This window comes from Lithobates pipiens, unplaced genomic scaffold (genome assembly GCF_037356315.1).
Source record: "Lithobates pipiens isolate NorthernLeopardFrog02 unplaced genomic scaffold, aLitPip1_a1.2 Scaffold_3, whole genome shotgun sequence".
Taxonomy (NCBI): Eukaryota; Metazoa; Chordata; class Amphibia; order Anura; family Ranidae; genus Lithobates; species Lithobates pipiens.
The window spans coordinates 75,691,158-75,707,424 of record NW_027507790.1 but is presented as its reverse complement, the minus strand read 5'-3'; the positions used below and the strand labels follow the sequence as shown (position 1 = coordinate 75,707,424).

The 16,267-nt window shown below is 39.8% G+C and overlaps 1 protein-coding gene across 1 annotated transcript in view; it reads left to right on the top strand.

Moving 5' to 3' along the window:
• The window catches only part of AACS (acetoacetyl-CoA synthetase), a 135,171-nt gene that overhangs the window by 76,914 nt on the left and 41,990 nt on the right, over positions 1 to 16,267 (top strand). The window contains exons 8-10 of the mRNA XM_077461821.1: positions 7,710 to 7,860; positions 14,180 to 14,260; positions 14,849 to 14,973. Coding sequence (XP_077317947.1) covers positions 7,710 to 7,860; positions 14,180 to 14,260; positions 14,849 to 14,973 — 357 coding nt within the window. The remainder of the gene's footprint in view (positions 1 to 7,709; positions 7,861 to 14,179; positions 14,261 to 14,848; positions 14,974 to 16,267) is intronic.

The window sequence follows — 16,267 nt, the reverse complement described above, 5'->3', positions numbered from 1 at the left end:
TTATCCTCACCACTTTTGTAACAGAAGGCATGGCTTTGGGTCATTACTTTTCAGTTGAAGATGATTCCCCCCCCCCCCCCCCCCCCCATAGAAAGGCTTTTAATTTTTCAAGTACAAAATATAAACAGACTTTGTTCCTCCTTTTTTATTTATTTATTTTTTGTTTGTATTTCCCAGTTTTTATAGATTATTTTTTAAATTCTGAGAGCCATTTGGCTGAGCCAACAATGAATCCATATAAAGTGGATGCATTTTTCTCACTTGTTTAGACTTTGTGAAAGTGTTTAAATGTAATGGCATTACAGTTGCATACCAATTAAAAATGGATATGGGACACTTCATTGCAACATGTTGTGTCTTCATTAGCACATCTGTGCCATGTTTCCTTTGCTGGGATTTCTTTTTATAAACGTACATTTTGTGTGACGTGTACTATTTCTGGAATAAACATTAGAGCCTGAGAGGTCTGCTACATATTGCGTACATCAATGAAAACATGACAGTGTCAGCTGTTTTTATGTCTATGGAAAACAAATAGTGACAGATGGATTAGACTGTGAACATGAATCAGATTATCCTACAGTACAAAGCCATTTTGAGACATACTTTGTCACATAAAGGGGCAATGCAGGCATGTACAGTACATGCATAGGTAATAGATTTTCCTCCAGATTTAAAATAGGCATCCTGCGTGTGTGTGTGTGTGTGTGTTTGGGTTCAACTGCTAAACGAACAAAACCCCTGAAATTGGCCCTAGCGGTAACCTGTCTTGTATATTTGCCAGATCCTAATGGGTGCAGCCATGCTGAATTCTTACCTTTCATACACTGAGAGATATCACCATAACACTATGAGTGCGGGTAACTACTGATCCATACTCTTTCTTAACAACCTCCTAAAAGTTTTTATATTATCCCTCATGTCCTCAATTGCACATCAGAACGAATTAGATAAAGCTTTGCTCTGCTTCTAGGCTGCCAGTGTGCTAGTGGGATACGTCTCATTTTCAATTGGTGCACACCGCCACAACATTCTTCGTACACAGGTTTTTCCATTGCATCATTTTGCCTTAATGTAGGGTTTAAAGGAGAAGTATGGCCAAAGCTATTTTGGCTGTACGTCTCCTGTAGGTCACAGGAGTGCAGTTCGTTCTCCACTCCTATGACCCTTTTTTACATCCTTCAGCTGGTCCAGGCTCTGGAAGGATCCTGACTTTACAGATTCGCTGAGAGCCTGAGCCAGCCCCTCCACAGCCCGGCTTTCCAGTGAGTGCTGGCGGGGCAGAGCAGAGAGGTGGTAACTGACAGTCATGGCTCTCTGCTCAGAGCGGAGTGGGAGAACTGGGCGATCAGCTGTATTTGATCTGTCAGTTCTCACTGCAGAGCCGCCGGGGGGCAGATGGAGCATCAAATTGATGCTGCAGCCACCTAGGCGAGTATAATCATCATTTTTTTTTGTATGTGCTTGCATTTGGGGGTGCGGTAGAACTTTAGTTAGGAATTGAGTTTTCTGGCAAGGCTCCTAATATGCCTTGCACCTGTGTGGAAGCTGAAGTCTCAGCCTCCCCAAAGGTGGGGGAATAGGGCTGTATAGTTCTCTGGTAGTGCATCTATTTCTTCCAAATTTGTGTAGTGCAAGTGGGACCCATAAGTGAGATCATCCTGTCTCCAAGCATTGTACTTATTTTGCGTGCAGTATAGTAACTCCTAGCAGCCCATCGGCTGTCATTGTTCACAGTGCTGACTTAAAGCCCAACTAAAAAATGATCCTTTGCAGAGAGGCTGAACTTACACTGCAGGGTTAATAGCTCATTTTGTTTAGGGTAGAGGAGAATCTGTTCTACTTGCCTGATCCTCTGTTCCCTGGCAGGTGGGGCTCCCCCATGATCTGGTAGAGGACTGTCCCTCAGCGTTGTCATGTCCATTGCAGGGTTGTGCACTCTGCTTTGGCCTTAATAACGTCAGGACCCTAGACCACTGGATCGTGGGGAGCATCTCCTAGACCAAAACAAGCAATTAACCATTGGTAGTGTATGTACATCCCCGCTGCAAGGGATAGTTTCTTACTTGCCCGGAGTGGGGCTTTAGCTGTCTGCAATGTTTACCATAGCTTTTATTATAGAGCCCACAATTTAAGCATTGCGTTACATTTCATTCACATCAGTTCCTGCTCAAGGAGCTATACAATCTAAGGACCCTACCTTATAGACATATAATGGGGCAAAATTAAACAGGAGTCAAATCTTTTACCAGGATATCTTTGGGAGTATGGGAGGAAAGTGACACAAGCATCTAGCCATTGTGCTGTCGATACCGGTTGCTAAGGCTGATGGCAGCAATTATTTTGCATCACCATATAAACCATCCTTTGTGTTTTCATAATTGATCCCTACAGTCTGCATGCCGCACATGGTCAGGGAGAAGTTAACAGATTTTTCAGCAGCTGCTAAGTTATGGTAATGCATTGACATTTTTTTTTCATGCAAATTTCTGGGGCATGCATTCACTTGAACGTCTGGAAGAGAAGATTTATCTTCTCATAATGAGTGAAAATTGAAATTCATATTATAGAATTCACCCTCCCTTTCTTCTGTGTTATTTTATTTATTTTTTGTTTGATTATTTTCCCTCCAAGTGTAATTTTTCATGGCGCGCTCTGGCAGCTTCCCATTTATAATACAGGTCCTAGCAGACTAGACAAAATATTATCATTTTCCACTACAGTCAGCCAGACATGTATGTTTTAGTGGGCCCTCCTCCGAGCCCATTGCATTTTGTTACAGATAACTGCCTGCCAAGTGCATAATGGTTCACCGGCTATTGAAAAGCCCACAGCTCAGCTCCGCGTAAAATTAATGACAAGATTTCCTGGCAGATAACACCAACTAAAAACACTCCAGTCAGAATACAAAATTTAGTAATTTGATGTGTGGAGACCAGTTTGCCAGCATCTGCTACCTTGGTTGGAATGTCCGTTTTGTCAGATAATGCTCTTTTCCATCCTGGTCATAGCCTGCAACAGCTACAAAATCCTCTTGTTGGCAGGAGCTTGCCTTGGTAAATTGTAGTTTCCAAATTATTAGGTTTGTATAACCTGATATTTATAAAATGTGTCTTCTTTTTTTTTTTTTTTTTCCCTTTGACTATTTTTCTCTTTCCTCTTCTTTTCTTACGTTGTCAGCAGCTCTTTTAAGTCCATTGGTCTAAACTTTTTAGGGAGTAATGCAGAGTAGATTGGTTGTGCCACTCTTAGCAACCAGTAAGCACTTTGTATGCCTAAAATGAGTGCAAAATTTAAAGCAGCCCTGTTCTTTGTCCATTAAGTATGAAGTAACTAACAGGCTTACTTTATGACAGGAAGAACTTACTTGTAGTATCTTTCTTTATGCTTGGCTTCTCCCTGTATACCCACTGGAGCCATCAGGTCAGGCCGAGGGGTAATCAAGGCATCACATCCCTAGTTTATATAAGAGAAACAAGAAATAGTAGGTATGGAGGCACACAACTCTCTTTCCCCTGCTTGACCACAGTGCAGTTTAAATTGCCAGGTCTGGGTGCTATTACAGTAGGTGTGGGCGCCTGGTCATTAAACCTATGCTTCAGCTCTAGAGTTGGGTTAAAACTTGTAGCTGAACTCGAGGTAAATCTAAAAGACACACATTAATCAGCTTTGTATGTATTATTAAAATGTACTGTACTTTTTAAATGCAAAAAGTATAAGTACCCAAATTTTACCCGCTTTCAACCTCTTGCAGAGCACAGAAAAGGGGGGAGAAGCAACAAAAAGTAGGTAGTTATACCACAGTACTTCGGACATTAAGGATGCTCTATGCTACATGAGTTGCAGTCACCTTGAGCTGACCTCATATTCGTGGCCCTGTGTGTGTGTGTGTTTGTGCACACACCCCTTCTGGCTTCCGCTAAACAGCAGTGAAGGACATAATTGTTAGTGGCTCCAGATTGTAAGGGCACTTTATGCTACATGAGTTGCTTTCTCTTGAGCTGACCTTGGGCATATCCACAGTCCTTTGTGTGTCCATATACCATCCCTGATGATTTTTGAGGATTTGTACCACAGAGATGAGCCATTTGCTGTGAGTTTTTCTATAGTAACATGGCCAACATTTTGGCAAACCCTTCCCTGAAGAAGATTTGTAAAATGAATACATTTTAATTTGTTAGAATTTGATGGCTGGGGAACATCCTGGGAAGAAATTCTTGGATGGGGTGTATTGCGGTTTAATTCCCACCAGTTACATATGGGTTTTTTGCTTTTTTAAAAGATGCATTACCCTGCCAAGAGTCATTTTTATGTAAATGTATTTTAATATTGCATATAATGAAATACATTGTACTTTTTTTCTATATTGTTTTGTCATAAGTCCCATGGGAGGGTAAAATTGGTAGAGATTTGTATAAGGATGGAGGTGAAAAAGCTGGACATATGGCCTTATTCAGTAAAGATTTCTTATTCCTATGGCCTGTTCCCTAAAGTAGCAGGAAAGGCTAACAGACATTTCTGTCTTCCTTCCTATTTTTTTCTTCCATTAATTTTATTGCAGTCACATTACTGCAAAGCTCCAGCTTCTATCTGTATTGTGTAGGGTTGGCAACAGGGATACATTCAGTATTGCAGTCATGCCACTTGGCATTGTCCATTGTGCTAGCCATTGTCAGAGGGTGAGGGAACAACTGGTGGAGAACAGATATTTTGGGTCATGTGAAATCTCGCATTAGCAGAGAACATTGTGGTTGGTTGAAAGTGGTGTGTATTGACTACATGGCGCATACATTCTTCCAGCAATTGAAAGATGTATACAACATGCATATGAAATGCCAAATTCTGAACATTTTCATTCCCCAAATACGCCACCTATTGGAATCCTTACTAGAAATCATGATTGGTCATTGCCTACAATGGCTTTCGAGACTAGATGCTACACTTGCCCAACAACTCAAGGCCTAGTATCCTTGCTATATTCCTCACTTTTGGGTTCTTCATATACCCAGGCCCCTTCTTATTGCGAGCGCTAGGAATCAGAATTTGGTGTCATGCAATCCCCTGAAGACTGGAACAAAATGTGGAAGTCTCTATTTCACTCTGTATGTGGTGGCTTTGGAGAACTCGTTTAAAAAAAATTCAAAATGGTACTATACCCCAGCAAGAATCATAAAGTATCTCCCTACTTATTTTGCTTGTTTTCGGGGCTGCTCAGACCAGGGCAATATGAAACACATATTATGGACATGATTTTATAACTTCAACTCATTCAGTCTTGGGCAAAGACCCTTGGGAAGCTCTGTTACATAAGCCAATAGAGTGCCTAACCAAGAAAGAATAAATCTTAGTGTCCCATATTTTTATGACCACATAACTTGTAATCACAAAGGCGTGGAAGATGCCAGCCAGTGCTCTCCTTCCACAAAGTGAAGTGACAAGTACATGGTATGCTGGTGAACGAAAAACTAATGGTGATTCTCACTGACCCAATACATTTTTGCTGATTTGGCAACCTTCGTTGGAACAATTTCCAACTATAAGAACCTGTACCTTGCATCTGTACATGGGGTCCCCAGAGAATGTGGCTTTCCTACCTTTCCTCAAGTTTTGCCCTCACACAGGCTGTTAATCAGTTGAGTTCGCTAAACTTTGTTGGCCATTTTTCAATAGTGAGTCACTGAAGTTTAGGTCGGCCAACCTTATTTCTGTTTTGGACCCATCTATAAACCACAGACTGTGTCGAATGTATATAATACTTGACTTGTATTAGTACCGCATGTTGCTCTTTCTAGTCCATAATCAGACGGAACTCACATTTTCTAATTTAGTCACGTCCTCTTCTGTTGTATTTTGTTCTCGTAATCACATTATGATTGTGCAACTTCTTAATGTACACTTTTTTTTTTACTTCATCCCTGTACATTCTGTATGTTATCCACTCGTATTTTTTTCAATAAAAATAAGAAAGGGATATGTATTCCAGCTCCCATTGGAGGGGTAAATATTTAGCCATATTGGGGGTTCTCATTTAAGCCAACATCCTAATTACTAATGAGTTAGAATAGAGTGCTCTGCTTTTCTAATCTGCCCTAGAGAATACCAGTTAATATTTTTGCCTTTTTTGCATTGATTTAAATATATTGTGCAGCAGTTACAAAATGTTAACTTCTGATTTGTTTTTTTGGAATGCTTTCTACCCTATTTTACATGAGCCTTATACTCTGCCCTGTTATCTGTTAAAATTGATAAAGAGCTGATGTACATGACACCTCTTCTCCGAAATCTTCTTACCTGTTCTTAAAATTGTTGTATATGAGCCTTGTTTGTATTTGTAAAATATTCTCTCTGAAACTGTAATGTATTTCTGACAGTTCACCTTCAGTAATTTACACATACAGAGAAAATACAGTTTAGCCTTCTGCTTTCACAATAGTAACTAGGAATAGATCACTTGAAACCCTTTCTGCTTTACCAATGTAAGAACTCATCCCCAGCTCATTAAAGGGAGTGAATAGTATTTTCAGCAGCCTAAAAAAGGAACAGAGCTCTGCTAGTCCCAGTCTTCAGCTGCCATGTTCAAAGACCACCTGTCCTTGTGCTTGCACAATCTTTTTGCTCCATAAAGTGATCTACATAGGAGAAATCTCTTTCAAAAATCCTGTAAAACTTTTTTTTATTTTTTTTATTAGATTTATTGTAAGGCAGTATAACATGTCATTCTTTGAGGTAATTATACTCCACATTTTAAAAGAGCCTGTGATGGCTGGAAATATTGCTGTATAGAGGACTTTTTCATGTAATACTGCCCTACAATAAGTCCTAAAAAATTTGAAATTTTGGAGCACTTTTGAATGACATTTGTCAAGTCATCAGGGATTTCAACGATTTTTACGGATAATTGTACAAATCTGCATTCAAAAATTTACTAGTGTATGACCAGCTTAAAGAGGAGCTCCAGGCTCATCCCAAAAAAATGTAAAGCCAGCAGCTACAAATACTGTAGCTGCTAACCTTGAATAGAAGGACTCTTGCCTTTCCAGGGATCCAGAGTTGTCCTCGCCTGAGCCGATTCTTCAATCAGTTTTGGGTGCAGGTGCCAGCATCTTAAGTAAGGGAAACTGGCAGTGAAGCCAGAAGGTTTCCTACTGCACATGTGCGAGCAGCGCTGCACATTGTGAATGGTCTTGATGATGTGTCCCAGAAGGCTGCCGGAAAAGGTTGGGTGTGAAAAGTTCCAGCTCAGATCACTGCGTCGCATCTGATTGGAAATGGGAGCAGGTACCTGTTTAAAAAAAGGTAACTGTGCCCCTCTGTGAGGATGCGAACTAGTGGAACTTCCCCTTTTGGGAGAAGTTCCACTTTAAGTTACCTATTTGTGTCACAGCAGCAGGATTTAGTTACCTCTGTGCATAAGTGCACAAAACATGAACTGTCCATGGTGCTGGAAGACTATCTAGAGAGAGCCCGGCTATTCTGTAGGATAAAGCCTGCAGTACTTGACATACTGTGTGTATTATGGGGCAGGATTTCAATCTAGTACACAGGCAGTTTGATGAAGAGGAACATATATTTCAATGGGAATACAAAACCTGTTATGCAAATATTTACATTTTTTTTTCTTTGTGTTTGGGCAGCTTTTTAAGGCTTGGATTGAAAGTGAGAAAAAGCTTACTATGCTTACGTTCTTGTGTGTCTTTTTTTTTTTCTAGTGTATTCCTGGATGATTTCCTGGCAACTGGAAAAGTGGGAGACCAGGCCCCACAACTGGAGTTTGAGCAGCTACCCTTCAATCACCCCCTGTATATCATGTACTCATCTGGTACTACTGGAGCCCCTAAGTGTATGGTGCATTCTGCTGGAGTAAGTATTGCTCACAGCAACTGGGAACAAGCAGCTCAAAGTAAACCTTTAAAGTTGCAGAATTATCAGCTAGAAGAATATGTGTGCTTTTTGTTTTGTATTAAACAAATCAGAATCTTTTCCTACTTGGGTTACATTCAGAAACGTTTTTTTTTTTTTTTTCAAATATAGATAAATTTGCATTTATATTATGTAAATATATATTCTTTCAACATATTTATGTACGCATTCTTGTCATGATTTGCAGTCACATGAATTTATGTTATACAGTCAGGTCCATAAATATTGGGACATTGACACAATTTAACTGCAGACTTTCAGCTTTAATTTGAGGGTATTTACATCCAAATCAGGTGAACGGTGTAGGAATTACAACAGTTTGTATATGTGCCTATTTGCATTTGGAATCTGTTGCTGCCAACTCTCAATATGAAATCCAAAGAGCTGTCACTATCAGTGAAGCAAGCCATCATTAGGCTAAAAAAACAAAACAAACCCATCAGAGAGATAGCAAAAACATTAGGTGTTGCCAAATCAACTGTTTGGAACATCCTTAAAAAATAACATACCGGTGAGCTCAGCAACACCAAAAGACCCGGAAGACCACGGAAAACAACTGTGGTGGATGACCAAAGAATTCTTTCCCTGGTGAAGAAAACTCCCTTCACAACAGTTGGCCAGATGAAGAACACTCTCCAAGAGGTAGGTGCATGTGTGTCAAAATCAACAATCAAGAGAAGACTTCACCAGAGTGAATACAGAGGGTTCACCACAAGATGTAAACCATTGGTGAGCCTCAAAAATAGGAAGGCCAGATTTGTGTTTGGTAGGGAGCCCTTGGCCCAAATAGACTAATCCCTAGTAGATTGGGGTCTACTTGATGCATATTACAGACGATTTTCTGAAACCTACCTAACTACAACTAGCAGGCTAAAAATACTTCTTACCACTTGGTATAAATAATCCCTTATGGTTCGGTCACATTGGGACAGTCAGAATGACAATTCTGCCCAAATTAGTCTTTTGTGGGTCCTGCTGGTCCATGTCTTGTCCCACATAATTAAAGTCCTGCAAACCCACATTTGTTGATTGATTTGGAATCCCTAGACTCAGCAGTGGCTTAGGCTTCCCAAATTACTCAAAATGTTATCTGCCCGTGCCGGTTGGCCAGCTAACGAAATATTCCACTGCTGAAACCCTTTTGTGGGTGAGTACTGAAGCGATGGAAATGAATCCCCCTCAGGATATATAATATCCTATCGCTACTCCCAAAAGATAAACCTAGAGTGCACAACCTATTGTCTCAGAGTTTGGAACGGCAATGAGTATTTAGTCTGCCTTCTCTCATTGCACCTCTCTTTTTACCTAAATAATCCCTCCTTTTATCCAGGCATGGAACCCCAAAGTAATTTTAAAGAGTGGATTCATATGGATGACAATTGTTTCTATAAAATCTACTCCAGAGGGCATTAACCTTTCCAGTTTTCCAGACAATTTTGAATGCCCCCATTTAGAATTTTTAGTACCTTCAGACCACTGACAAATGTTCAGAAGTATGCAGAAGACCTTGCTGTTCTACTGGGAGATGAAATGTAGTCCCAAATATGGGCAACCAATAAACTTTGTTCCCAATATGGCCACGTGTTGGGGACAAACTACAGTCTTCTCCCAAGATGATACTAGTCCCATCAAGAGTTGCTAAATTTTGATAAAGTACTCCCCTACATGCTTTTGTAGATGCCTGAACTCTGGCAGGTTTCTGCATATTTGGTTTTCCCATGCCCCATGGACTAAGCTACAGTGGGGAAAATAATAATTTGATCCCCTGCAGATTTTGTAGGTTTGCCCACTTACAAATTGCAGGTCTATATTTTTTTTTTTATCATAGGTGTATTTTAAATGATAGAGACAGAATAACAATCAAAAAACAAATGCTATACATTTAAGTTGCAGTTCAGTGAGTAAAATAATTATTTGATCCCCAAGCAAAACATGAATTAATACTGGGTGGAGAAACCCTTGTTGGCAAACACAGAGGTAAGACGTTTCTTATAGTTGGTGACCAGGTTTGCACACATCTTGAGAGATTTTGGTCTACTCTTCTTTACAGGTCTAAATCCTTAATGTTTCTTGTGGTCTCTTGGCAATTTGAAGTTTCAGCTCCCTCCATACATTTTCTAAAGGAATAGGGTCGGGAGACTGACTAGGCCACTCCATGACCTTTTAATATCTTCTTGAGCTACTCCTTTGTTGACAGTATGTTTTGGGTCATTGTCATGCTGAAAGACCCATCCATGACTCATCTTCGGTGTTCTGGCTAAGGGAAGATGGTTCTCGTCCAAGATTTTACAATACATGGCCCTGTCTATTGGCCCCCCAAAGTCGGCCTGTACCTTTAGCAGAGAAACGGCCCCAAAGTATCATGTCTCCACCTCCGTGCTTGACTGTAGGGATTTTGTTCTTAGAGTCATACTGAAGATGGGTCATGGATGGGTCTTCCAGCATGACAACAACCCAAAACATACCGCCAAGGCAACAAAGGAGTGGCTCAAGAAGAAGCACATTCAGGTCATGGAGTGGCCTAGCCAGTATCCAGACCTTTAATCCCATAGAAAATTTATGGAGGGAGCTTAAACTTTGAGTTTCCAAGCAACAGCCAAGAAACCTTAAGGATTTAGAGAATACCTGTAACAAGGAGTGGACTGAAATCCTTCCCGAGATGTTTGAAAACCTGGTCACTGACTTCAAGAAACCTCTTACCTCTGTACTTGCCAACAAAGGTTTTTCCACCAAATACGAAGTCATGTTTTTCTTGGGGATCAAATCCTTATTTTACACTCTGAACTGAAACTTAATTTATAACATTTGTATCATGTGTTTTTTCTGGATTTATGGTTGATATTCTGTCTCTATTATTTAAAATACAGTTATGATAAAAATGATAAACCTGTAATTTCTTTGTAAGTGGGCAAACTTACAAAATATGCAGGGGATCGAATAATAAATTTCCCTACTGTATATAGGTAAATTCCCATTCTAGACCACCTGCTTAACACAGCACTACAAAAATCCTTGCTTAACCAAACGCCAGTCAACATCTTTTCCCATTAGTTAAAATGTATTTTTACAGCCATTAAAAAAAGTTATTACCAAGGTGTGGAGATCTCTAGTCCTGAATTTCCATGAAGTAAAGAACAGGATTAAACAGACCATAATTTTTGAGAAAATGACAGGAGGAATGTTAGACAGAATGGTCATCTTCAAGAAGATCTGGGCCCCTTGGATCAAACATTTCCTTCCACCTATCTTTTGACAAATACTTTAAAATTATAACTCACTTGTTTCCTATTCCTTTCAGTACGAAGATACATTTGGGTATGGTTTGCCAAGGTTAAGTGTTTACTGTTCAGCTCAGTCTCCTTATAGTTTGCATACCTGTTGCCAGGGATACAGTGCATGCCTATTCATTTTATGTATGTTTTGCATCTACAGCTGGCCTCTTATCGTCTCTAACCTTGTACTATGTTATTTTAGTAATGTACAAACCCAATAAAAATCTAGTGAAAAGAAAATGCCAACACACAAATCTAAATCTAGCCTTAGATGTTTTGCACCTGGTTGTAGGTTGTCATGCTGACTCGTATAGCATTGTCATAGCCCATCAGGAATGCTAAACTTTAGATGTGTGATCATGTAAATGAGGTGGATTCCTGTTTCCACAGCAGAGTCATCGAACACTTCCGAGTAGAGGTCTCCGTAATGCAGTTGGATGGGCAGGCTCTTTTTCCAGCTTTGTTCATCCAGTAATGGCTGTATCATCTGTGTTCATTGTAGTTGTGCCTTTAAAATAGTAAGTCCCCTTTCACATGGGTGCCTCTGCTAAGCGGAATCCACTTACTCAGTGGGGGGATCTCACGGACACGGTCCCACTCTCCTCTATGGGGCATTTTGGGTGTAAATGGGCCGTCTGTCCATTTCCATCTGATCCGCCAGATGGGGAATGGGACCGCCAACTGTCTGTTTTTGGTGGACAGGATCGGATGGTGGAGGTTGTCAATGGACATTTTTTTGGCTGACATCTGCTGCGCCATAGCAGAGACTGGAGAGAAAGGGGCATTTATTTATTTTTTAACTGTATTTTTATGGAGTAAAAAGGTATGCAGGACAGAGGCTAAAAATCCACAATATCTCACAATCAAATCCAGATTGATTTTACAAAGCTTCCCTTGGCAAGGATAAACCGAGCAGGTTCCCATGTGGTTGATCCAACTCGGCTCTCAAAGAATACAGCAAGAGCCCTAACAATCAAAACATCACATGGCAATTGTATAGCACAGGAGAAATAAGTAGTGAAGACATATAGCACACATACGGGCAAAAAATCAATACCTGACAATATCACATAGGCCCTTAAGGTGGATAAAGGTGGATTGCAGGAAGAAAAGGAAAACGTGAAAAAGAGGCTATCCAATGCACTCCATGATCGAGTGGAGCCCGCAGATCCACCCCCCCCCCCCCCCCCCCAAAGTGGAAGGGGGCAGGGTACATATAATAATGCCTGGTAATGGTCAAGGTGGATATTCAAAGGTTTGCGACAACTTCCATAACCAAACCCTATTATGCCTGTCCAGAGAGTCCCTCAGAGTGGCCATTAGGTATTCCATCCTTTGGACAGCTCAGATCCTATTAATTCTTTGTTCTATAGACAATCCTGTGATTCTATAGATTTGAAGTTCTGTGTTTGTTACTACAATACAGACCTTTATAGAGCATAGAGCTTTTTATAGTCTTATCCCATGTCATTTTACTCTAATGGCAGAGTGCAGAGGCTTATTCTCTGGTGACAAAAGGATATCTTAAGTGTATATACTATAAATTCTGCTACTTGATGTTATTGTATCTGTCATATCCAGTAAAGCATATTGTTGTCATTGCTCTGGAGATCTTAAAATGCAGAAACAAACAGTTATCTCAAACCATTTGCTCCTCTGACAATACGTCAGCAGAGCAGACGATGTGTGAACGGTGCACGAGTCTGCCTGCTGACTGCAATGTGAAATCTCACCTACAGAGCTGCTGTGTCCTCAGCACTTCCGTGAGACATGAGCAGTGTCTTTTTAACCTGTTCCCCACAGAAGCAGTCTAAAGAATGATAGGAAGATAAAAAAGAGAGCTATTCTTGACCCCCCTTAGCACTGAAAACAAAGCAAATTATATTCTATGTATTGATCTTTTAAAAAGAATAGTTTATACAGTATAGCACAGGCATTACAGTATATAGTTATGGCCCATACCAGAATTATTACAAGAGACCTTTAGCTAACCAGCTAACAAAGTATATTGTTAAATACTTTTATTACAGCTGTTTTGATGGTTTCTAAAGTAAAAAATCATTTTTGTAACATTCACCTATTGATTTGTTTTGAAATCTATATGCGGAAAACTATATTCTGTTCCCTAGGGATCTGGGCCTTTTAACCGTTCTGTGGTCTGCTGTGACTGTGTAGTAATGCAGAGGATATTGAAGAATTAATTTTTGAGGCATTCATTTTCTTATCCTGTAATTGTCTGGCCTTTGAAAACTCTCTCCATACCATGTTATATATGCATATGGAACATTGAATTGTAGGCCTGCATACAGTAGTTGACCGAGCAATTTTACTTTTCAATTTCAACAGATTTTTTTTTTTTTTTTAATTCGTTTTAAAAAATAGAAATAAGCATTGTTACGGAGATATTTTTTTGTTATAAAGGCATTCGACAGGAAATCCTGTATGAGTCTCCATCATTAACAGTCACAGAAAAATACCTGAGAGGTCACAAATAAGCATACAGGAAAGGCTGGTGCACAGGACATGCCATCAGTCACTTGTGTCAATGTAGAGATGAGAAATTTTCATGCAAAGGAGACGTGGGCCCTCATAAGATCTCTGGAAGAACATGGGTAACCAGAAAGGGATAGAGAAGAACAGAAAGAAGGGGAAGACACTGCGGCTCTCCCTGTACCCCCTCTATGGCAAAAGCCCTATAGCAAGGTTGAGGAATATTTGGGGTCTAGAGGGTCATCATAACAGTAGACAATTCCTGCCTGGTTTGCAGATCCAACTTTGATAGTAAGTTACAGAGACACTCAACTTGTGCACAGGCCATAAAAGTCTATAAACAAGAATTATTCCATATGTCTACAGGCAAACACCTTAGAGAAATTGTTGTTGTGCTCTTTCAAGTTTTTGGTTAATATTTTGCACCAGTTATTTTTGCAAGTTTAGGACATAATTGTACAGTACATTCTAATGATTTTTTTTTGTTTATATTTTAGGGTACCCTGATTAAACATTTGTCAGAGCATATTCTTCATGGAAATACTACTAGCAGTGATTTAATCATGTACTACACCACAGTAAGTTTTTGTTTGCCTGTTGCTTTTTTTCACTCAACTCCAACTCCGTTCAGGAGTGCACATTGCCAGAAGAGCTGAATCTTTTTCAATCTACTCAAAATGTGTTTAGTCTGTGTCCTACATGGGACCTATGTCACTTCCTGTTCCAACAGGAACTAAGAGGAAGTCTTCATAAAAGGCACAAGCATAGTAATAAAAACCTGATAGTGGGAAAGGGTGAGAGACTGTCAAACAAAAGTTGTGTGTTGGAGTTGGGCAATGATTAACAGCAGTGGAGCTGGGCTCTTTTGGTGTTGGAGGATTATAACCCAGTATTTTTTATTTTGTCCTATTTTTAGGTATGTTTTGCAGGCGGGACTATTCCTAGTACTTTTCTTGTAAACTTATAAGTGATACAAGGCCATGTCATCTAAGCTATAACAGTGTGACACCTTTGAAAGTGTAGCCATCTGAAATAGACGGGATGCACATTTAATACTTGTTATATTTTCTGCTTGGCAGAAGTCAAGTTCATATCTTCTAAATTGGTTTTATATTTTGTGGTACAATTAGCTTGGGAACTGGTAATATGAATGTGTTTTTCTACAGGCTGGATGGATGATGTGGAACTGGCTGGTTACAGCTATAGCTACTGGAGCTTCAGTGGTGCTGTACGATGGGTCTCCTCTTGTTCCTAATCCCAACATACTTTGGGATCTTGTGGACAGACTGGGGTAAGACATCACAAAAAAAAAAAAAAAAAAAAATTGCTAGGTTTTTCAGTATATGACGCATTAATGTAAAGCTGCAATAGAAATGCACAATGCTCTAGGTTCTATGAGATTCCCCATAGCTGTGTTGGGAAACATTATGTCCAACCCCTAGAACTGAATTATTGCATGTAGATGAGCCACGCTTCAAGTTCCTTCATTTAGAAATAATTTTTCTCCATGTAAGGCATCCCTGCACAAGACTCCTCCATCTGACATATGTCACATGACACAGAAATTGAGCCTCCTATCTCAAAAAGTGAGGCAGAGAGAGGAGTCTGGCAGGGTGACCTGTCACATGGAGCAGTAAACTTAATCTTAAACAGATTTGGGAATGCAACTCATAAAAATGGAACTGTGCAGTTCAAGTCTTGAAAAACAGTTTATAAATGCAACACGTGTGGGGTGATAGCCAGTATAGTGCAAAACCTATAAGTACTATGTGACATTTTTTGCACAAGCTTTCAAAAAGCCCACTCTTTTTCATCCAGTCAAAGCAGTACAGACTGAGTGAGGAAAGTGGGTCTTTTTCAAAAACTTGTTTTAAAAAAAATAAATAAATTAAAGTATCATGATCACATATAGTATTTAAGTGCCATATCTCATAACTCAAAATCCCATTACCTGTTGAAAAGGGAGGGTATGCCAAGTCACGCTCTATTCTGCATGTACCCCAGATCAGGAGCATGTAGAAAAGGATTTTGGAGAACAAAAGTACTTGCAGGCAACTTGTGGTGCAAGACCGTGGCTTTAAAAATGTTGTAAAGCTGATCATTTTGGTTTCAACTAGCTACAGTCTGGCAGTGTGGATGGATAATGGTAAACCTTCCACAGACTTCACCTATCTCTCTTCAGCTCATCTCTTGTGCTTACAATCTAATTAACCTTTACACAACACTAGAGACCTTAACTCTGATCAGACTTCACTCCAAAAGTAAGCTGCTTTTTAATGCAAATCTATTATTTAGTATTCGTACTATGTTACAGACATCTAAAATTATACTGGGCTTTATTAGGTTATGCAGTGCAAAGGCCAGGTATGAGCTGAATTCCATAGTGTACCCTGCATTCATTGTAGACAGACAACAAAGTGGCTGCTCTGTGTTACTGTACATAGATACTTCTCGTTCAGCTAATTGTACTGTATCTGGTTTACTTGTTTGGACATCTCAGCATGTCTAATGGCTTTCCTTCTGGCCTGACTGTGTAATATTGCAGAGAAGTATAGTACATCATCGCCACAGAGGTAGCAGACTGT